General features: G+C 43.2%; 2 protein-coding genes across 18 annotated transcripts in view; one reads left to right on the plus strand and one right to left on the minus strand.

Annotated features, from left to right (window-relative positions):
• Positions 1-5,769, minus strand: part of SNX19 (sorting nexin 19) — a 51,910-nt gene extending 46,141 nt beyond the window's left edge. For all 10 annotated transcript variants that reach the window (XM_065529239.2, XM_074015654.1, XM_074015653.1 and 7 more), the window contains exons 1-2: positions 3,566-5,769; positions 918-1,056 (exon numbers count right to left, since the gene is read on the minus strand). Coding sequence is in view for 9 of the 10 variants with exons in the window: in XM_074015654.1 (XP_073871755.1) it covers positions 918-1,056; positions 3,566-5,236 (1,810 nt within the window). In the remaining variant the exon portion in view is untranslated. The remainder of the gene's footprint in view (positions 1-917; positions 1,057-3,565) is intronic.
• Positions 5,770-5,856: 87 nt separating this feature from the next.
• NTM (neurotrimin) overlaps positions 5,857-24,211 on the plus strand; it is a 1,404,754-nt gene continuing 1,386,399 nt past the window's right edge. For all 8 annotated transcript variants that reach the window (XR_012423935.1, XM_045369936.3, XM_015436083.4 and 5 more), the window contains exon 1: positions 5,857-6,046. The gene's annotated coding sequence lies outside the window, so the exon portion shown is untranslated. The remainder of the gene's footprint in view (positions 6,047-24,211) is intronic.

Genomic DNA, 24,211 nt, shown 5'->3' on the forward strand with positions numbered 1-24,211 from the left:
TGTAAAGTGCTTAGGAGAGAACCTGGCACACATTTTCAAGCTTGGCTCAGTATTAGCTATTATATTAAGAAAGAAAATGCATAATTTATGCCCAAACTTATTAAACTGTTTATTTGGGTAATCACCACTATTTTTAAAAAACAAAGTAACCAGTTACTAGCTAATTCTTAGAGTGAAATTTTATTACATTAAAAAAATATTTAGAGAGGGGTGGTGGCTCACGTCTATAATCCTAGCACTTTGGGAGGCCGAGGCGGGTGGACTGCTTGAGGTCAGGAGTTCAAGACCATCCTGACCAATATGAGGAAACCCCATCTCTACTAAAACAAAAATTAGCCAGGCGTAATGGCAGGCTTCTGTAATCCTAGCTACCCTGAAGGCCGAGGCAGGAGAATCGCCTGAACCTGGGAGGCGGAGGTTGCAGTGAGCCGAGATCGTGACATTGCACTCCAGCCTGGGTGATGAGAGCAAGACTCCATCTTAAAAAAAAAAAAAAAGTCCCCCGTGCCTGAGAATTGTCAAACAGCACACAAAAGATCTGGGTATTAAAGGAAAGAGGGTGGCAACAACTTCTGTGTAATATTTTAATATTTAAGAACCACCTATCTATGAATCTGGAAAAGTTAATTTAACTCCTGACACTAACTTACAGGCACAGGTGGAAATGTGAACACTTATTTTTTAATCTTAAGCTAGATGGGGCTCCAGAACAAAGCAGTTGGCAGTAAAGGACTACCTCTGAAAGAATGTGATTGCTGCTGCCCAGCACTAAACCTCAGAACTCCTGAAGCAAACCCAGGGAGCAGAGAACCTTGAAACGGCATTCTCCTCCCCAGTCCCTCCCGTGAACCAACAGGCCAGCCAGGGTGGCTTGACGTGGGAAGCAAGCGGCAGTAGGGGTTGGGGAAACTCCTGACTTTTGATGAACTTTCGTAGATCTGGTTTCTCCTCCAGACGGGTCTGCAGATTCAAGAACTCTCGATAGCGACGATTCACGGTGTGGTAGGCCAGCTGCTGCAGCCCGCTGCTGTTTTCACCATCAAGGGCTGTCTCGTACTGTTCAATGAACAAATTGATTGACTGAATCAGCCGGGTTTCAGCAATCTTCTATTCTGGCTTTACTGACTACTTGGTCAATGGCCACATAGCAAGAGTAAGAAACTAAGAACAAAGGGAGGGAGATGTTCCTATTCTGTTCCAGAACCTCCTATATCTAATTGCTCAGAAAGTCAGAAATGAGTTTCACTCCTCCACACTACTTTCATCTGAAAGCTCCCTCTCCCAGATACTTCCTTTACTTACAAAAATGGCTACATAACTATTTTTCAAATGAATATTTGAATAGAAGGCATAACATCCATAAAAATGATACTGCCTCTATCACCTTTAAATTACAGGGCTAAACATTATAAGGGGAAAACCATTTTTCCATTATACTCCCCCGTGATTATTTATATTAGTTAAGGGAAGAACAAGTAATCCAAACAGGAGATAAAAATTTGTTTATCTGGAATAAATTAAAGGGTATTTGTTTTGTTTCAGGCAGATTAATTTTCCTGATTGTTACTCTTAGAGCTAAACCGAATTTTTCCTAAGTACCTATCATCTGTATCATAGAAGTCACATGAAAATTGGAGATGTGATAAGGGGTCAAAGTCCACTGTCTTCCTAAGCTTAGAGGGGTTGGTATGTGGAAAAGATGACTTACACCTCATGTTCCCCAAAGAGTGAACACCACGGATAGCATGGAATCTGCAACTCAGCTTGGGGGCGCGCTTCTTGACGGGGTAGTTAAGACACAATGAAACGTTGTGGGAGAAGTATATATGTGCACCCTCTCATTAGGAATAGGTTATTATTTTTTGGTTGAGGTATACTGTGGGCAAGAGATGGAAAAAATGAACTCCTTGTTGGTGGGACTTGTGGCTGGTGCTTTACAATTTTTTGGCGACAGAGAGGATATTCATTATGAGCTGATGTGAGCAAAGCAGTCTCTCAGAACAGTACTGAGGAGGAAAAGACCAGATAAGAGAGACAGGTGACATTCAGGGTGGGGCTCTCAAGCCTAGAGCATTTGGGAACTATGAGGCTTTCTGCGGAATATGTTGCTCCTCGAGGGCCAATTTTCAACACTGTTATGGTTACTTCCATCACATAAACTGAAAACTATTTACTATCAGAAAGTATAATAATATTGATATACAATTTAAAATCAGTTATATGTCCATATAAAAATCTGAAACCAATTTCAAACTACTCATAATTGGCTATATTACTTTGTTCTCATTTTTTACTTTACTCTTTTCTAATGCTTAATTGAAGTAGTAGCAGATGTCAAAAACTAGCAATGACAAAAAAGAACAAATAATGGGAGAAAGACTGTAAACTTAAACATTCTATTCACCAACTTAATTTTTCTGCTAATGAGGAGGAAAAAAAATCTGCTGTTTAATGTCAGTATAGGAATAGTCATTAAAAAAAGATGAAATAACCAGAGCCAACACTTAAATGTGAGAAAGGTGCATGGCATAGGGACATCCAGAATTACAACAAAAAGGCAGGAAAATGTTAACAAAGTTATACCAGTCATTTGAGGCTAGTCTCAGTTATTTTACGACCAGTACTGATCTGTACTTCTACAATTTGCCTACAAGGAGTGTGAGTGTGTTTGTGTGTTCACATATAGGCATTTCTAATTACTTCCATTCTGTCTTACTTGAAAATGTCATAATGTTACTTTCTAAAATGCTATGTCATGATGCAGCTGTGTTGAGCAGATCAAGGAAGGCCTTCTCCCTCTCACCTGGATTGGGAGTTCTTGGGGAGGAGTGAAGCAAGCAGGCTGTGCCTGGTGGTAGCTTCTGGACTCAAATGAGAGAAATTCAAGTGGAAGGCAAGGAAAATCCAATGGGTAGGATCTTGCCCAAGAATTTTCTAAACTTCTTCCCTGCTCATTTCTTTTTCAAAATACTAGTATATTTTGTACTTTGTTTTAGGAAGGTAGGTTATTTACCTATATCTATCTCAGAAGATAGCAAGTTTTTGACTCTTGGAGGTGTTTAAGCACAGACTTGGGAGGAACTTGACAACAGATAATATGAAGAGGGTTGGCTGGATTAGAGAGGCAATTCTCCCAAAATGGCCGTAGGACAGGCTGACTCCATGTTATCTGGAGAGTTCTATTTGAAATATAAAATAAATAAATAAAGAGAGAATCCAGGGACCCCTCCTTAGAAATTCTCATCTGAACCCATCAGTGTGTGTCAGAATCTGTATATATGCAAGGCAGCTCAAGTGATTTTGAGGTGCAGCCAAGTTTGGGAACCACTGAAAATATAACCCTCAGCACTCTAGCAGCTCTGAAGTTCCAGGATTGTTTGTGTGAGTACAGGATAAATGCTACTCTGCTTTACACATTAGCTTCAGACCATTCACAGAGATAGATGCCTATTGAGAGAAACACTTCAAACTAAGAGCGTCTCTCCCCAGAGAACATTTGCTTCACTGACTGCTTTCCAAACCCACTCCTAGCCCGGGTGAGCACCCACAGTTTTAATCCTGTTACCTTCACAGTATAGAGTGTATATGGGTGGAATCCAGTGCCACTGTGCTCTCGGGCTGTAATGGTGCCAGTGATACGAAGGTTCTGGATGATAACTGGGCCATCTGGACTGCTTAGGGGCTCAAAGCTGAAGGTGGCTGAGCTGAGAGGACCAGGTGGAGAGGAGGAAAGCAGAACTGGTGGCAGAGTAGGATCAAGGGAGCTCATATCATGGGTGAGATCCTTCTCTAAGCATGAGGGCCGTGAGTGGCAGGTCTTTTCTGGCCCCTCCAGCAAAGCTGTAACAGAGGTGGTAACGTCTCCTTGTTCTATCTCGTCTGCTGTGTCGATCTGGATCTCTGGGTAGGAATTCAGTGTGGAGACCGGCAGGCCTGTCTCTGTTTCAGTCCCTGGACCCTCCTCAGCCTCTGCTCCTTCAGATGCCTCACCATCTTTGGGTTCCAGAGCCTGGGAACCCTCTAGGGCACACAGGGCATCCTGAATCCTGTCAGAGAGAAAGTTGCCTGGAGTCATGAGCATGATGGTTTCTTTGCCCAGTTCAGACAGCGGAGACTCCAGCTCTGAGTCTTCACATAAGAACAGGGGACCTCGAAGATTTGGCTGTAGGAAATGAGATGAGTTGTTTCCTACTTTTCTTTCTTCACACATCCCACCCAAATCTCCCTCTACAGCTTCGTGGCCTTCTTCAACCTCTGGGGAGGGGCCTGCAGGACCCTCTGGCTCACTGTAACTTAGAAATACTGGGGCTGCTACTGGAGAAGTTCTCCCTTCTGGAAGCTGCTCTACCTCAGCAATCAGTGGCAGAGATGTGGGCACTGAGGGCTGTTCGGGGGCACTGGCTGGGCAAGGTGCTGGATCTCTGGCCTTGGAAAAGATACCCACGAGTACAAGGTGGATCCAGTCAGGATCTGACAGCCTGCTGATCAGTGGTAAGATTACATTGCATGTGATGAGTTCGACCACTACATGGCGTCCGGTACGAGTCTCCAAGTGGGGCTTGGGCACCAGCCCTTGAAGCAACAAATTCACAACGCCACGTGTATAGGTGACTTCAGCACTGGGGCTGTGCACAGCAGGATGTGGGGCAGTAGCCCGACAGTAAGCCTCCCAGAGGTGAGAAGGCTCAACTGGACCATTCTTCCCTGCAGTGGCCTCCTTTGCCTGAATGTAGCTCTGCAGGTGACAACCGCAGAGAGTCAGAACACTCTGGGCAAGAGCATGACAGTCCATCATGCTCATCCTTCTCCGAAGCTCCTGGACCAACCCTTTCATGGCTGCCTCCATTTCCTCCTCAAAGGCTGGCTCCTGGCTCACGGAACGGTACCAGGATAACACAAAATCTCGAATAATCATCTGGATGGTGCGGTTGATCTCCTGTTCCAGCTGCCTTTCTGCCTCAGGGCATGGAGGACAGGTGGCCAATGGGATGAAGCGTTCCAGATGCAGTCGACCCGAAGCCGCTGCAGCGACGCTGGAGCCCAGCCATCCTCCCAGCACCACTAGCAATGCAGACAGAAGGCACAGCAGCCACACATTGACCAGAAGGTGTATGACCAGGAGCCAGCCGAGCAAGACCCCCACAGCCATCAGCTTCCGGCTACTCAACAGGTTACTGAGGTGACAGCTGGATCCAGCTGGAGTCTCCTGGAACGGTGGTACTGTTTCTGTCTTCATGGCTGATTGGACAAGGTGGCTTCCCCAGATGACAGCCCTCAAGATTTGACTTCAGAGTTAGGGAGGGAGGCATGAACTGTGTCTCATGTGGGGCGATCTGGGTGTTCTTCAGGGAACCGGGGCTCCGGGCCCTCAAAGTCCTACAGGCACTGCAAAGCGACAGCGGCAGCTCCGCGTCTCCCCATTGCTAACACTAACAGAGCCCTCGAACTCGCCCCTTCCAGCCGAGGTGCGGCTTTGGAGGAAAACTCTGCGGCCTTCATACTGCCCCAGGCGGAGGGCCTCTTCGCGGCCTCGGGGCGGGCGGTGCAGGGCCCTGGGGCCCACGGACACTTACACACGCAGAGAGCAGCGGCCGGCAGAGACTGGGTCCCACGCCGCCGGGAACCGCGCGCCCACACTCAGCCCCGACCTGAAGTGGGCTCATCCAGGTCCTCTCCGCTGGCCTCGGCCCGCTGCCGCCGCAAACCTCGGCGACCGCGCTCCGCAGCCCGGCCTGTGTTAAGGCTGACCGCCGGCCGGCCGCCGGCGACAGCTTCCGGGTCGACGTCGACGGGAGTGAGGCATGCTGGGAGAGCGGCCGCGCGGGCCCTGAGGAGCGGCGCTGCCCGGCGCCCTCTGCTGGAGAGGAGCCGCCCTGACGGCAGCTGCGCGCGGCAGTCTCTGAGCCTGAGCCGGAGCCTGAGCGCGCACAGGGCGCATGCTCGGCAAGAGCGGGCGCGGATTCCTGAAGCGCCACGGAACAGCCGCCTGCAGCAGTCACCGCTAAGACCCAGACTTCCAGACGCTTTAAAACGCTTCCTAGTTCTGGTAATTAAATGAAGCCTGTCCGTTACTGCTTAGGCACGCCGTCAATAATCCGGTTTATTTTAATTTCATGGAGGCGTAGTTTCATTGGCCTGGTGTGTCTTAACATTTACCCGGTTTCCCCTAGAGCCAGGACCCCGCGTCCCCAGTACACAGCTTACCTCATTTGTTGTCAGGAATTGCAGAATATAAGGCATGAAACAATACAGAGATAGGTTTATGTTTTAAATTTCGTATACTGTATCACAAAAGCAAATTTGTGATTGAGGGTTATTTGCTGGTGGCATTACACAAACAATCAAATATTTTGAGCATCAGCTGTCTTCAATGTGAGAGGCAGGGTGGACGAACAGAAGCAGACCTTGTCCTCTAGGATCCCCTGCTAACCGGGGAGGCCAGCGCTTTGAATGCGATTGGCTATCTAATAACGCCAGTCAGCGTGCGATATAGTAAAACAAAAAATCTGACAGGAATTCAGGGGAAGGAAAGATCACTGGGGGTTGCAATGGTTAAGGAGACGCTCACAGAGAAGCTGCCTTTATGCTGAGTCTTCAAGGATGAGGGTTTCTATTCACCTCTATCTCTTCTCACTTTATCCTCCCCAAAAACATAGGAAAGGAAAGCAGAGATAGAGATGTTCTTTCAGATAATCCTGTAATATATTTGCTTTGGAATATGCTCTATGTTGGATTGTTTTTAGTTTTAGCAAATTTGACTTCAGTTATCTACACAGGAACTTATTGGAAGACAAAGTACTGGAAGCACTGACCAGGTGTAAAAAGTGTTAGTGTCAGTTTTGCGTGAAGCTAGCTTCCATATCCACCTTGGGCCCTAGGAGCCGTGCCTGCAATGTGGGTCTCCTTTCCATTTAGGCATAGGATGCACATCGTTTGCACAGAGCTGCTCATGGTTGCTCCTTGTCCATCTTCTCTGTGCTGTAAGCAGTCTTTCATCATCAGGGACTACTCGCTAGATGTTTAAAGGAATCTTCAAACAAATCCCAACCCAAAACTCGGCCAACAAGAAGTGCGTTGCAGCTTCCTATCTCTTCCATTGCTACTTTTGGGGCAGAGACTTCCTTTGAATACAAAAGAAGCCATCATTTAGATGTGACCCATAGTTAATGATTAACCACTTCTAAAGCAAATGGTTTGATTTAGGATCAGTGTCCACTAAGCAGACTGGGCACTCCCCTGAGATGGCAGAATGTGAGTCCATGTTTTCATGGTCCATACCTTTTCACTGCTGCCTGCCTTCCCACAGAAAAGGAACCCGAGAAGTGGGCTCTGCCCCTCTCTACCTTCCCAGACCATTCTAATGTCCTCAGGAACACTTAGAAAATGGCAACAATGCTCTGGAAAATGTCCCTGCCACCTAGATGGGAGCTAAAACAGAAATGTGAATGATGAAGGGACTAACGACAGTGCTGAAGACTTTCTGTGGCAGTTCAAAGAGAAAGTTTACTTGGCAGCATAATCTGGAGTGTTCAGGGCAGTAAGGAAGTGACCTTGCAAGTGGGCGCTATGCCACCTGACCAGATGGTCTGGAGCATCAAGGTAGCCAACAGTGCCTTCCTGATTCTGAAGCGGGTTTGATGGACGTGCCCATGCACTTGTCATTTGGACGGGTGTGAGCTCCTGCCTGGGGGTCTGGGCAGGCCTCGGTCTCCAAACAGATTAATCACCGGGAGGAGGCGCGAGTCAGGACTGATGTGCCCTGGTGTGTGTATGTGGGGTGGGGAGACTTGGCCACACTACTCACCATCTGGAGACGTCCTTCCTTCTTTCCTTTTCCCTATTTCTCAAAACATTAAAGGCATAGTGCTCGAGTGTTGGAGAAAACAAGACAAATAAGATACAATACTTCTCCTCAAGGGACTCTCAGTCTAGTTAAAGGAGAGACACATAAATATATAAATGTAATGAAACATGACCATGTATGTAATGTGATGTGTTCTGATGTGTTTTAATAGAAGTGCATATAATAAAATTGAAACACAAAGGGGGTGGTCAGCTGTGGAAGGGGGTGGACAGTTTTCCCTTAAGTTGGGAGATGAAAAAGAATTGATTGTATTTTAGGAAATGTAGGGTAGCGAGAGCAAGGGGCAAACAGAGGAAAGGTCTTTCAGGCAGAGGCCTGCTCGTAAGAAACAGGCAAGGACCATGAGAGCAAGGGGCCCCATGACACAGGCCCTGCCGAAGCCAGCCCGCACCCCACTTCAATTTTCTCTCAAAATAGAAGGCCAGGTGGCTTCCTAAAGAGAAGCTCAGTGATGGGGCAGGTAAGTGAGAAGAGGTGATGGTATGGAATTATTGCTGTGGGATATAGAAAGGGAGCTATTGAAGGTCAGGTAAAAAGATAAAGTTGGGGCTGGGCGTGGTGACTCACGCCTATAATCCCAGCACTCTGGAAAGCTGAGGCAGGCAGATCACAAGGTCAGGAGTTCAAGATCAGTCTGGCTAACACAGTGAAACCCCGTCTTTACTAAAAATACAAAAAATTAGCCAGGTGTGATGGTGTGCACCTGTAATCCCAGCTACTCCCTTGCGTGAATCCAGGGGTCGGAGGTTGCAGTGATCCAAGATTGTGACATTGCACTCCAGCAGCCCGGGCAACAGTGCGAGACTCCGTCTGAAGAAAAAAAAAAAAAAGAGAGAAAGCAGGGCTGAGGGACCTATTTGTAGTGACACCAATACATATGGTTGAGTTATTTTCTCTGGAGGTGTTTAGTATTGTATTAGTCCATTTTCATGCTGCTGATAAAGACACACTGGAGACTGGGCAATTTACAAAAGAAAGAGGCTTAATTGGATTTGCAGTTCCACGTGGCTGGAGAAGCCTCACAATTATGGCGAAAGGCAAGGAGGAGCAAGTCACATCTTCCATGAATGGCAGCAGGCAAAAAGAGGAATGAACTTGTGTGGGAGAACTCTTCTTTATAAAACCATCAGATCTCATGAGACTTATTCACTATGATGAGAATACAGTGGGAAAGACTTGCCCCCATGATTCAATTATCCCTCACCGGGTTCCTCCCATGACACATGGGAATTGTGGGAGTTACATTTCATGATGAGATTTGGGTGAGGACACAGCCAAACCATATCATTCTACCCCTGGCCCCTCCCAAATCTCATATCCTCACATTTCAAAACCAATCATTCCTTCCCAACAGTCCCTCAAAGTCTTAACTCATTTCAGCATTAATTCAGAATTCCACAGTCCACAGTCTCATCCAAAACAAGGCAAGTCCCTTCTGCCTATGAACTTCCAAAATCAAAAGCAAGTTAGTTACTTCTTAGATACTATGGGAGTACAGGATTGGGTAAATACAGCCATTTCAAATGGGATAAATGGCCAAAACAAAGGGGCTACAGGCCCCATGAAAGTCCGAAATCCAGTGGGGCAGTCAAATCTTAACACTCCAAAATTGATTCAAAAAGTGGGTTCCTATGGTCTTGGGTAGCTCCACTCCTGTGACTTTGCAGGGTAGAGCCTCTCTTCCAGCTACTTTCATGAGCTGGCATTGAGTGTCTGGCTTTTCAAGGTGAATGGTGCAAGCTGTTGGTCAGTCTACCATTCTGCGGTCTGGAGGACAGTGGCCCTCTTCTCACAGATCCACTAGGTGGTGCCCAAGTAGGGACTCTGTGTAGGGGCTTTCACCCACATTTCCCTTCCTCACTGACCTAGCAGAGGTTCTCCATGAGGGCCATGCCCCTGAAGCAAACTTCTGCCTGGGCATCTAGGCATTTCCATACATCCTTTGAAATCTAGATGGAGTTTTCCAAACCATAGTTCTTGACTTTTGTGCACTCACAGGCTCAACATCATGTGGAAGCTGCCAAGGCTTGAGGCTTGCACCCTCTGAAGCCACAGCCTAAGCTCTACATTGGCCCCTTTCAGCCATGGCTGGAGCAGCTGGGATGCAGGGCAGCAAGTCCCTAGACCACACACAACACTGGGACCCTGGCCCCTGGCCTATGAAACTATATTTTCCTTCTAGACCTCTAGGCCTGTGATGGGATGGGCTGCTACAAAGGTATCTGACATGCCCTGGATACATTTTCCTCATTGTCTTAGGGATTAACATTTGGCTCCTCGTTACTTATGCAAATTTCTGCAGCTGGCTTGAATTTCTCCTCAGAAAATGGGATTTTCTTTTCTATTGCATTGTCTGGCTGCACATCTTCCAAACTTTTATGCTATGCTTCCCTTATGAAACTGAATGCTTTTAACAGCACCCAAGTCACCTCTTGAATGCTTTGCTACTTAGACATTTTTTTCTGCCAGATATCCTAAGTCATCTCTCTCAAGTTCAAAGTTCCACAAATCTCTAGAACAGGGACAAAATGTCACCAGTCTCTTTGCTAAAACATAACGAGGGTCACCTTTGCTCCAGTTCCCAATAAGTTCCTCATCTCCATCTGAGAACACCTCAGTCTGGATTTCATTGTCCATATCATTGGCAGTATTTTGGTCAAAACCTTTCTACAAGTCTCTAGGGAGTTCCAAACTTTCCCACATTTTCCTGTCTTTTCTGAGCCCTCCAAACTGTTCCAACCTGTGCCTGTTACCCAGTCCCAAAGCTGCTTCCACATTTTCAGGTATCTTTTCAGCAGCCCCACTCTACTGGTACCAATTTACTGTATTAGTTCCTTTTCATGCTGCTAATAAAGACATACCTGAGACTGGGCAATTTACAAAAGAAAGAGGTTTAATTGGACTTACAGTTCCATGTGGCTGGGGAAGCCTCACAATCACGGCAGAAGGCAAAGAAGAGCATGTCTTCCATGGATGGCAGCAGGCCAAAAGAGAAATGAACTTGTGGAGGGGAACTCTTCTTTATAAAACCATCAGATCTTGTGAGACTTATTCACTATCATGAGAACAGCATGGAAAAGACTTACCTCCATGATTCAATTACCTCCCACTGGGTCCCTCCCACAACATGTGGGAATTCAAGATGAGATTTGGGTGGGGACCCAGCCAAGCCATATCAAGTATCCTCAGTAGAGAAGCAAGCAGGAGGTATCGAGGTACATGAAGTGAAAGGAGAAAAGGTTAGGACCTTCACATCCTGGGAAGAGAGTGGTTACAGTGGGAAATCATGGTGTCTAGGTATCTGGGAAGGAAAACGAAGCCAGGAGAGAGACAAACAGCTGTGAGGAGAAGATGGGCTGTACCAGGAGGAAGTAAGAACCAGAAGAAAAAGGCCTGTGGCTCAAGATTGGTCCATCAGAGCCTGTGTTGGTTCTTATAGCTGTTCTACCAAATTACCATCAACTTAGCAGCTTGCAGTACACGTTTATTCTCTTACAGTTCTGAAAGTCAGGAGTCTAAAATGGATTGAGAGGGCTTGCTCCTATTGGAGGTTCTAAGGGGGAAATCTCTTTTTTGTCCTTTCTAGCTTCTACAGGCTGCCTGTGTTCTTTGGCTCATGGCACCAGATGCTCTAACCTCTGCTTCTGTGGTCACATCTCTTTCTCCCACCTTGACCCTCCTGCCTTCTTAAAAGGGCCCTGTGATTACCTTGAGCCCTCCCCAGTTATCTGGGAGAATCTTCCCATCTCAAGACCCTTAACTTAGTCTTATCTTTTGTTTCTTTTGCCAAGTAAAACAACATACCCACAGGTTCTGGGTGTCTAGATGTGAACCTATTTTGGTGGAAGGGGGGATTGTGTGACCTACTACAGAGCCTACGCACCTAAAGATGAAAATGTTTGTGTGACCTACTACAGAGCCTATGTACCTAAAGATGAAAACATTTTTGTGGCCAGATGAGTTACTGAAGTAGGGTCTGGATAACCCAGGGCTAGGGTTGAGTCTATGTTTTGGAGAAGGATGATCTACATGGCAAGGAAGTCACTAATGTTAGGGTAGAGAGGACCAGGATCTTGGTACAAATGTTCTCAATAAATGAGAAGAATGACCAGGAAGTTGGAAGGTGATGTAATACGAGGAGTGATATGGTTTGACTCTGTGTCCCCACCCAAATCTCATGTAGCACTGTGATCCTGAGTGTTGGAGGTGGGGCCTGCTGGGAGGTGATTGGATCATGGGAGTGGTTTCTAATGGTTTAGCACCATCACCCTAGTGCTGTTTCGTGATAGAGTTCTCATGGGATCTGGTTGTTTAAAAGTGTATAGTGCCTCCCCCTTTACTCTCTCTCTCTCCTGCTGCCTTGTGAAGACACGCTTGCTTCCCCTTTGCCTTCTGCCATGATTTTAAGTTCCCTGAGGCCTCCCCAGCCATGCCGAACTGTGAGTCAATTAAATCTCTTTTCTTCATAAATTACCCAGTCTCAGGTAGTTCTTTATAGCAATGTGACAACAGACTAATACAAGGAGTAAAGAAAGTATGGTGATACCAAAATAAAAGAAGGAATTTGTGCATAATTTGGGAAAGAATCATCTAAAAGCATCCGTGAAGAACTAGGATATTGCCAGGACAATATCGCCTTAGGCGCAGTGATGGAGAAAAATAGCCACCAGAGGGCAGCAGAAAGTATGGCATCTTAAAGAGAAACTGCATCTCATTTATTCATTCGTCATTCACATGTCTATCCATTCACCCCAAGAGGATTAAGCCAGATATTGGGAATTCAAAAATGGTCTTTATATAGTTTATCTTCTTAAAGAAGTCACAATCTAATGCAAGAGATGGATATTGACACAATGTAAAAAGTGCTATAATCAAAATATGTCAAAATATGGGAAGGCAGAAAATTAGGAACAGTTGCACACAAGAGATGACATTTGAGCTGGCCATAAAGGATGGGTTGAATTTCCCATAAAGACAAGAGTAACAGGTCATACTAGGAATAAAGGAGACATGAGAAATACTGAATAAGCTCCTATACTTGTTTGCTAGGACTCAGAACAAACTACTACAGACTGGGTGGCTTAAACAACAGAAATTTATTTCTCGCAGTTCTGGAGACTGGAAGTCTAAGATCAAGGTATTGGCAGATTTGGTTTCTCCTGAGGCCTCCCTTCTTGCCTAGCAGAAGGCCACCTTTTCACTGTCTTCCTTCTGTGCACACACATCCCTGGTGACTCTTCCTCTTCTTATAGGGACAGAGTCATATTCGATTAGGGCCCACCCATAAGACCTTATTTAATCCTAGTTACCTCTACATGCCTATCTCCAAATAGAGCCACATTCTGAGGTGTACTGGCTTCAACATATGAGTTTTGAAGGGACAGAGTTCAGTCCATACTACCTCTTTTCTGTGGGTTATGTGAATAATCTGTGGGTTATGTGAATGGTCATATTTTGATTATGAGGATACTAAAAAGGAAGATAATAATTTTGATAGTTCCCAATATTTTTTTTCATTTCATTCAAAAGTGGAAAAAGCACTGAACTACAAGTTAAGGAGATCCAGGCTTAACTTCCTCGTCTAGCTGTATACAACACTAAATGCTCGAATAGCCCCTCCCTCTGCAGAACAACCAGGCCCTGAATAGGAAACAGTTTTTGATGAGTTAATGGGTTCAGATGAGGACATAAAGTAGGTGAGAAGTCCAAGGTACACTATCCCATCACACTCTAAAAACAAAACTATTAAATAAGTGCAAAATGAAACAGAAAACAACTCTGAGATGAGGGTGGAACCGTCAGTAGTGAGCAGATGAAAGGAGCAGGGTGGCCCCAGGGACAGATCCTTATCAGATCTGTAATTCAGGTTCTGAGCCCCGTTCCAGCAGGAGGAGGTGAAACTGAGCCCCTGACTCCACTTTGAGCCACAGTCCTTGAAGGGGTTTGAAGAAGTTCCAGATCAGTGGCATTTCTAAGCTTCTGGAAGACACAGAAGCAAATCCATTCTGGAAGAAAATATTCTCATGATAAGACCATGAAATAAGCACACATTTAATATAGAGTACTATAAACTCTAAATCCAAACCATCAATTACGAGAAGGAAGGCTAACATGAGTGAGAATCAGAAAAAATAAACAACAGATTGAGAACACAAGAACTGTGGATATGAGTATTATCTGCTGCTTAAGATAGAAGATCCATGTATGAGCTCAAAAGGAATGGAATACAAGCATGTTCTAGCAATAACAGATTGTCAAAGATGCCCATCCAGTTTCAAAACATAGCCAAATGAAACTTTTATAAATGAAAAATAGGACTACTGAAATAAAATCTTAATGTATGTGTTAAATAGTTGATTATATATAGCCAAAGAAAAAATTAATAATCTACAGTATTTGTTGAAAAAAATTACTTAGACTATAGCATAGAGAACTAGGGAATTGAATATATGAAAAAAAAATGAAGCGAAATGAATGCTAGAATAAAAATTCTAATATTTATATAATCAAGAGTTCCAGGAAGATAATAAAGAGAATAGAGAATGATACAAATTTAAAGAGATTTTAGCAGATAATGTTCTAAAACTGGATGAAAACATAGATTCAGGAAGCATCAATAATATAAAGTAGATCAAAAGGCCAAAAGTTGATTGTTTTAAAAGACCAGCAAAAAAGAAAAAAATTTAGGTTAAATTAATTGAGAATGAAACAGAGATAAATAGTAATTAATATGGAAACTGATAAAGGAGACATAATTATGTATGTAGTAGAGTTAAAGGCATAACTTAATGACAGCAAATTTAAACTCTAAAACAAAATGGAAGAAGTTTTAGAAAAATATAAATTACAAAATAATCTAAGAAGAAATAGGATGTTTGAATAAGTCTATACCTATTGAGAAATTAAGTAACATTTTAAGGTTTCTCTCAAAGCAAATACCAGATAATTTTATAGGCCAATTCTCCCAAACCTATTCCAAATAGAATAGGTCATTCCAAATTTATATAATCTTATAAAAACTCCTTAAGATTTTTTAAAAGTACATACTTTGCAACTCACGAATATAGTGTAACCTTGAAATCAAGACTAGACAAGACAGAAAACGAAAGAAAATGTACAGGTTAACCTCTCCCATCAACTTTTTAATCTTCTTTTCTCTTTCTGTCTTTCTGTCTGCCTGTCTGTCTGTCTTTCTGTGTTTCTTTCTTGACAGAATCTTGCTCTGTCACCCAGGCTATATTGCAGTGGCATGATCTCAGCTCGCTGCTGCCTACTCAACCTCCTAGGTTCAAGTGATCCTCCCACCCCAACCTTCCCAGTAGCTGGGGCTACAGGCACACACTACCATGCCCAGGGACTAATTTTTAAATATTTGATAGAGACAAAGGGGGTCTCGTCATGTTGCCCAGGCTGGCCTCAAACTCCTGGGCTCAAGCAATTCTCCTTCCTCAGCTTCCCAAAGAGCTGGGATTACATGTATGAGCCACCACGTCCAGCTAGATGCAAACATTTCTTAAAGTATTAGGCAACTAAATCCAGCAGAGTACTTAGGTGAAACCCCGTCTCTACTAAAAATACAAAAAACTAGCTGGGCGAGGTGGCGGACGCCTGTAGTCCCAGCTACTCGGGAGGCTGAGGCAGGAGAATGGCGGGAACCCGGGAGGCGGAGCTTGCAGTGAGCTGAGATCCGGCCACTGCACTCCAGCCTGGGCGACAGAGCGAGACTCCGTCTCAAAAACAAACAAATAAAAAACAAAAAAACACGAGGGTGGTTTAATATTAAAAATTCTGTAATTGGCCAGGCATGGTGGCTCACGCCGGTAATTCCAGCACTTTGGGAGGCCGAGGCAGGCGGCTTTAGCTTGGGAGTTTGAGACCAGGCTGGGGAACATGGTGAAACCCCGTCTCAACCAAAAATGTAAAAATTAGCCAGGTGTGGTGGCGCATGCCTGTAATCTCAACTACTTGGGAGGCTGAGGTGGAGAATGGCTTGAACCCAGGAGGCAGAGGCTGCAGTGAGCCGAGATCACACCACTGCACTCCAGCCTGGGCGACGGAGCGAGACTCTCTCAAAAACAACAAAACAAAAAACCTCTGGAATCATCACCCGCTACATTAAATGAGAAAATCTTTACGTTGTCTCAGTAGATGTGGTAGAAACGTTTAACAGCATTCAATATTCGTTCATGATTTCAAGGAACAAACAGCTATAGGAAGGCATTTCCTTACCTCAAAATATTATTCTGAATGGGAAACATTAGAAGCATTTCCCCGGTTCAGTTATTTTCTTATATTTAAATATTTTAACAGCTCTATTGAGGTATAATTGACATAAGATAAATTGCAAATACTTAAAGTGCACACTTTGATAAGTTTTGACATAAATATATGCCAATGAAACCATCACCACAATAAAGGTAACTAAGACATCCATCATCTTCAAGTTCCTCCTGCTCTCCCAGCATCACCCTGCCGCCTTTCCCAGGCAACCACTGATTTGATTTCTGTCACTTTAGACTAGTTTATCTTTTCCAGAATTTTGCATACATGAAATCACATATAATGTACCTTTTTGTGTCTGACTTCTCTCACCCAGCATACATAATTATTTTAAGGTGCATCCACGTTGTTATATAAATCAGTAGTTTATTTTTTTATAGCTGAGTAGTATTCCATAATATGGGTGTATGATAATGAGTTTATTCTTTACCTGTTGATGAATATTTTCTTGCTTTTTTGTTCTTGTTTATTATGGATAAGGCTGGTGTGAGCATTTCTGTGCAAGCCTTTGAAGATGTCCTTTCATTACTCTTGGGAAAATACAGGTTAAGCATTCCTGACTCAAAAATTCAAAATCTGAAATACTCCCAAATCCAAAACTTTTAAAGTACTGACATGATGCCACAAGTGGAAAATTCCAACGTGACCTCACATGACAGGTCTTAGAACACAGTCAAACTTTTGTTTTGTGTTTATAATCATTGAAAATATTGTATAAAATTACTTTAGGCTATGTGTATAAGGTGTATATGAAACACAAACGAATTTTGTATTTAGACTTGAATCCTATTCCAAAGATTTCTTATTATGTATATGCAAATATTATTCAAAAATTCAAAAAAATTCAAAATCCGAAACGCTTCTGGTCTCAAGCATTTTGAATAAGGGATACTTAACCTGTACCTATCAATAATGTGATAGGGTTGTGTGATAGGCATATGTTGAACTATTTAAGAGGCGGATAACCTGTTTTCTAAGGTAATTATACCATTTTATATTCCCTCCAGGAGTATACGAGGCTCCCAGTTACTCCACAGCCTTTCACGTGCTTGGTATGGGACTTTTTTTTGTATGGTCTTTTTAATTTCAAACATTCTAATATGCAATTGTGTGTTTATATGCATTATTCTAATGAATAACAATGCTGAACATCCTACAATGTGCTTATTGATACCTGTATATATGTATTTTTTATGAAATGTGTTACAATCTTTTGCCTGTTTTTATTGAATTTTTAAAATTTTTGAGTTGTAAAAGTTATTTTTATATTATAGATGCAGGTGCTTTACCAGTACCTTCTCCCAGCCTATGGCTTGCTTTACATTATCTTTTGAAGAACAAAAGTTTTTAATTTTGAAGAAGCCCAATTTTTCATGCCTCTTCCCACACCTCTTTGTCACCAACTTTCCAATCATGGTCCACCCAAGTCCCTGACCATCTAGCCTCACCACTGGCCACAGCCTGTGAGTTGGTATATGATTGCACGACTGGCCACTTTCCTTCTGTGATGGTTACTTTTGGTTGTCAACTTGACTGGATGAAGGACTATGTAGAGAATTGGTAATGCATGATTTCTGGGTGTGTGAGTGGTGGTGTTCTCAGAGAAGACTGACATGTGAGTTGGTGAGCTGAGTTGGGAAGGTTCTCTCTCAATGTGGGCTGGTACCATCCAATCAGCTGGGGGCTCCAATAGAACAAATCGATGGTTTCTTCTCTCTGCTAGGGCTGGGGTGCACTTTTTTCCTCCTGTCCTTGGACATCAGAACTCCAGGCTCTCTGGACTTTGAACTCTAGGACTGACAACAGCACCCCGTCACCTCCCAGGTTCTCAGGCATTCATCCTTCTAGGACTGACAGTTATACCATGGGCTTTCCTGTGTTCTGAGGTTCTTGGACTTGGATTGAGGCGCGCTATCAAAGTCCCAGGATCGCCAGCTTGCAGATGAATTCTCATGAAACTTCTCAGTTTCTATAATCACATGAGCCAGTTCCCCAAATAAAGCCCCTCACATATATGTATATATGTAATACGTACATAGATATGTGTGTATACATATGGATTTTATCCTATTCATATATAATCATGTCTGGCCACTTTACTTCTGTGATGGTTAATTTTAGGTGTCAACTCTCTTTATATCCTATTGGTTCTGTCACTCTGGAAAACTCTGATATACCTTCCAAGCAAAATGAACAACTAGGTGCACTGCTTGAGTTCTGCTCCATGGAAAGATGTCCCCTCACCACCATTTTCAGGGGTGTCTCAGAAAGGGGCTCTGGTACTGCAGTTGTCCATTCTGCATGGTGCTTGTATATCAGGCAGAATCGTCTGGAAACCAAGCCTGAGTTTTCTCTTCCTCCATCAGCTGATAATGGGTAACTCCCCATGAGGCCATAAGTATAGGCTGGGAGAAAGAAGGCAGTGTGGCAGGAGAGAAACCATAGGCATTTGGGCCACTTCTTCATGTAACTTACTTGTACCTTCCACTTCAGGGGTCAATTATGTTTATACCACTGCTATTTGGTAATGCAGTACCACTGTGTCCACCCAGTTTTATGGCTTGTTAGTCTAGATAATACTCAGCTGATGATGGGCAACTCAGGTTGCAGGTGAATATGGCTAAGCATTCAGTCTCTACTAAGAACCAGTTTCAAGCCAAAAACTGTTCCTCAAAAGGAGACTAGTTATGTGTATATGATGGCAGGGCTTTGCTTTAAAATCCTGAGTCTGAACTGTGATACACCTTTGCTCTAAAATCCTGAGTCAACATTGTGATACACCAGCCAAAGACTCCAAATAACATCTTTACCTGACACTGACTCCCCAGCCACCATTGGATCTGATGGATCACTGGGCCTACCTTGCAGGGCAGTTTTCATGTCAGCCTGGATGTGTCGCAGAGCTTTCTCTTGTCCTAGGCCCCACTAAGAAATAGTAGCTGTTTGGGTGATTCAATAAATGGATTGGAGGAACACATCCATACGAGAAATATTTTTCTTCTAAATCTAGGGGGTCACTAGGCATTGTGCATAGGATATTTAGGGATATTTTGAAATGTGTTACACAACTAGACTCGCAGAAATTTCAAGGATACAGAAGACATCTGAATTTTTATCAGATTTATTTCTCATCCTCTGATATACAAATGTGTTTTAGCAATTAATCCACAGTAGCTGCCACTTCTAACTTACTATATCCAATCCACATAATATAATCAAGCCATCACTGTAATGGACCTGAGCAATATCTCGGTGAAAGGAAAACTGATCAAGATCTCTGTGTACTAAATTGTGACATAGGACTGGAAAGGTGGTAACACTCCTGAAATAAGACAGTGAAGGTGTATTGCAAGTTGAAAGTAAATGACTGCTAGTGGTCTTTAGTAACAGGTATGGAGAAAAAAACATTTTCCAGCTTAATAATTGTATACCAGGTGTCAGGGTTTATGTCAATTTGTTCAAGCAATGAAATAACATCTGGAATAGCAGGTGCAATTGTAATCACCACCTGGTTGAGTTTATAATAACCCACTGCATTCTCCAAGATCTGTTGGTTTCAACTTTCCAAATAGAAGAGTGGGACTGTGGTGAACATCACCCCCCAGCACCCAAACTCAAGTCCTTGGAGTGGCACCAATCTCTGAAATCCTTCAAGGGATGTGGTATTGCTTTTGTTTTACTATTTTCCCAGGGATTCTGCCTGTTGCTGAGATGTCCACACCAAGTATGCATTCCCGAACTGCAGAAATAACTACAGTGTGGACCCATGGTGAGATGTACCTTAGCTAAAACTTCATTGATTACCTGATCTCCATAAGACTCTACACTGATTGATGAGCCACAGTGACATTTTGGGTCTCCTGGAATTAGTGACAGTTTAGAGCCAGTGTTTAGTAATCCTCCAAAAGTCTGATCATTTCCTTTTCCCCAGTGCACAGTTACCTTGGTAAAACTGGGTCAAATTTGGGAATTGATTGAGGGGCCATAACTCTGTTCTGGTGATTGAAGTTAGACTTGTCTTCACTTGATATAGAACTCTTCCACTTAATTTAGTAGACCGCCCATCTATTTCATTTTATTTGTAAGGACAACAATCAGCTAGTGATACCATAGGTCTCTGTGAGTTAGACTATTCTGATTGCTGCTTTTACTCTGCTATCCATAATGGTAGCCACATGGACCTCATTTTTGGTGATTAAGTGCCACCACTTGGCCCCTTCTACCCTGTGAGCCAGTTCTTTCTGGATCTTGCAATCTCTTACATTGCATGTAAGTATCCTGCCTCTGAGGTAGCGGTTCCTACTGTTATTTCTGGCCTGCAGAGAAGAGTGACTACAGACCTCATGAAAGATGCCAGGGCTACCTTCACAATTTATTTCTCATAGCTGTGGTGAAAAGCATGCCCCTTGGACCTTCCCAGGGTGGGTAAGCAGGCCTTATTTGATAAATGCACTCTGACATTCTCATCTCCCCAAGCCTTTGGGTACCTTCCTGTACCATATAACAAGGAAGAAGTTCTTCACTTAGTGTTAGCCCACTTTTGGCTCATGCTTCAGCCAACCAACCAAACAAACATTTAGAGCCTTTTCTAACCCCTTGAGCTATAGTTTTGAATCTAGATTCTGCTCAGAGAGCCCATATCAATAAATTTGTCCTGATGCAACTTTATGTTCCCTTTACTATTTTCCCACATGTTTAGTATTCATTCACACATGTATTCTGCAGGTTTCTGTGTGTATTAATTTAAAACACATCCACTTCATTTGGAGTGTAGCATACCACCTCATGGGTCACACCTTGCACCGCACCGTTTGAGGCCTGCTGGGACTTGAATCTAGCCAAAGGCCTAGAAGCAAAGGAGAATGGTGGGACGGTTCTGAGGAGAGTCAGCAGTGTCTTATAAGGCAATTACCTGGGGAGGACGTTAAGCTCCCTCAGGAAAAGCAGGGCTAACCTCCTTATACAAAGGTGGGAGGGCTGCTGCTTCTATTGGCAAAGGAGATTCAGGGGAATTTAAGGGTCAGATATCCCCACCTTCATGGGCCTGTTAGGAACCAGGCTGCACAGCAGGAGATGAGTGGGAGGCAAAACAGCAAAGCTTCATCTGTATTTATAGCCGCTCCCCATTGCTTGCATTACTGCCTGAGCTCCACCTGCTGTCAGTGGCATTAGATTCTCACAGGTCGTGAACCTTATTGTGAACTGCTCATGTAAGGAATCCAGGTTGAGCACACTTTTTTTTTTTTTTTTTGAGGATTTAAGAAAATGATATTATTGATTTTAAAATGTAAAATTTTGTTAACTTCTACAGTCCAAATTAATTAAATTTAGAGGTTCTTTAGAAGACAATTTTTAAAAATAATTTTTCTTTTTTTTTTCTTTTTTATTATACTTTAAGTTCTAGGGTACATATGCACAATGTGCAGGTTTGGTACATATGTATACTTGTGCCATGTTGGTGTGCTGCACCCATCAACTCGTCAGCACCCATCAACTCGTCATTTACATCAGGTATAACTCCCAATGCCATCCCTTCCCCCTCCCCACTCCCCATAATAGGCCCCAGTGTGTGATGTTCCCCTTCCAGAGTCCAAGTAATCTCATTGTTCAATTCCCAACTATGAGTGAGAACATGTGGTGTTTGGTTTTCTGTTCTTGCGATAGTTTGCTGAGAATGATGGTTTCCAGCTGCATCCATGTCCCTACAAAGGACACGAACTCATCCTTTTTTATGGCTGCATAGTATTCCATGGTGCATATGTGCCACATTTTCTTAATCCAGTCTGTCACTGATGGACATTTGGGTTGATTCCAAGTCTTTGCTATTGTGAATAGTGCCGCAATAAACATATGTGTGCATGTGTCTTTATAGCAGCATGATTTATAATCCTTTGGGTATATACCCAGTAATGGGATGGCTGGGTGTTGGGGTCCGCGTGTTTCCTAAACAAAGGAATGAACACACAAGACAACACAAGACAAGACAAACATGGCGGCCGCCCCGAATGGCGTGCTCTGCTTTATTTTATACAGTCGTTTGTGGAATGTTACCAAGTCACAAGACACATTGTTGTTTTTCTGACCTTTCCCTGACTTTGTTTGCAAGAGCAGGACTTATGGGGAACGCTTTGCTTCGTTTGCAAGAGCAGGACTTAGGGGGAATGCCCTGCTTCGTTTGCAAGAGCAGGACTTATCGGGAAAGCCCTGTTTGTGAGCACGTAGTCCTCTACACTGGGTCATATGGTATTTCTAGTTTTAGATCCTAGAGGAATTGCCATACTGTTTTCCACAATGGTTGAACCAGTTTAAAATCCCACCAACAGTGTAAAAGTGTTCCTATTTCTCCACATCCTCTCCAGCACCTGTTGTTTCCTGACTTTTTAATGATTGCCATTCTAACTGGTGTGAGATGGTATCTCATTGTGGTTTTGATTTGCATTTCTCTGATGGCCAGTGATGATGAACATTTTTTTCATGTATCTGTTGGCTGTATGCATGTCTTCTTTGAGAAATGTCTATTCCTATCCTTTTCCCACTTTTTGATGGGGTTGTTTTTTTCTTGTAAATTTGTTTGAGTTCTTTGTAGGTTCTGGATATTAGCCCTTTGTCAGATAAGTAGATTGCAAAAATGTTCTCCCATTCTGTAGGTTGCCTGTTCACTCTGATGGTAGTTTCTTTTTCTGTGCAGAAGCTCTTTAGTTTAATTAGATCCCATTTGTCAATTTTGGCTTTTGTTGCCGTTGCTTTTGGTGTTTTAGACATGAAGTCCTTGCCCATGCCTATGTCCTGAATGGTATTACCTAGGTTTTCTTCTAGGGTTTTTATGGCTCTAGGTCTAATATTTAAGTCTCTAATCCATCTTGAATTAATTTTCGTATAAGGAGTAAGGAAAGGATCCAGTTTCAGCTTTCTACTTATGGCTAGCCAATTTTCCCAGCACCATTTATTAAATAGGGAATCCTTTCCCCATTTCTTGTTTTTGTCAGGTTTGTCAAAGATCAGATGGCTGTAGATGTGTGGTATTATTTCTGAGGCCTCTGTTCTGTTCCATTGGTCTATATCTCTGTTTTGGTACCAGTACCATGCTGTTTTGGTTACTGTAGCCTTGTAGTATAGTTTGAATTCAGGTAGTGTGATGCCTCCAGCTTTGTTCTTTTGACTTAGGATTGTCTTGGCAATGCGGGCTTTTTTTTTTTTTTGGTTCCATATGAACTTTAAAGCAGTTTTTTCCAATTCATTGGTAGCTTGATGGGAATGGCATTGAATCTACAAATTACCTTGGGCAGTATGGTCATTTTCATGATAGTGATTCTTCCTATCCATGAGCATGGTATGTTCTTCCATTTGTTTGTGTCCTCTTTTATTTCACTGAGCAGTAGTTTGTAGTTCTCCTTGAAGAGGTCCTTTACATCCCTTGTAAGTTGTATTCCTAGGTATTTTATTCTCTTTGAAGCAATTGTGAATGGAAGTTCATTCATGATTTGCCTCTCTGTTTGTCTGTTACTAGTGTATAAGAATGCTTGTGATTTTTGCACATTAATTTTGTATCCTGAGACTTTGCTGAAGTTGCTTATCAGCTTAAGGAGATTCTGGGCTGAGATGATGGGGTTTTCTAAATATACAATCATGTCATCTGCAAACAGGGACAATTTGACTTCTTCTTTTCCTAACTGAATACCCTTTCTTTCTCTTGCCTGATTGCCCTAGCCAGAACTTCCAACACTATGTTGAATAGGAGTGGTGAGAGAGGGCATCCCTGTCTTGTGCCAGTTTTCAAAGGTAATGCTTCCAGTTTTTGCCCATTCAGTATGATATTGGCTGTGGGTTTGTCATAAGTAGCTCTTATTATTTTGAGATACGTTTCATCAATACTGAATTTATTGAGAGTTTTTAGCATGAAGGGCTGTTGAATTTTGTCAAAGGCCTTTTCTGCATCTATTGATATAATCATATGGTTTTTGTTTTTGGTTCTGTTTATATGCTGGATTATGTTTATTGATTTGTGTATGTTGAACCAGCCTTGCATCCCAGGGATGAAGCCCACTTGATCATGGTGGATAAGCTTTT

This window comes from Macaca fascicularis, chromosome 14 (assembly GCF_037993035.2).
Source record: "Macaca fascicularis isolate 582-1 chromosome 14, T2T-MFA8v1.1".
Taxonomy (NCBI): domain Eukaryota; kingdom Metazoa; phylum Chordata; class Mammalia; order Primates; family Cercopithecidae; genus Macaca; species Macaca fascicularis.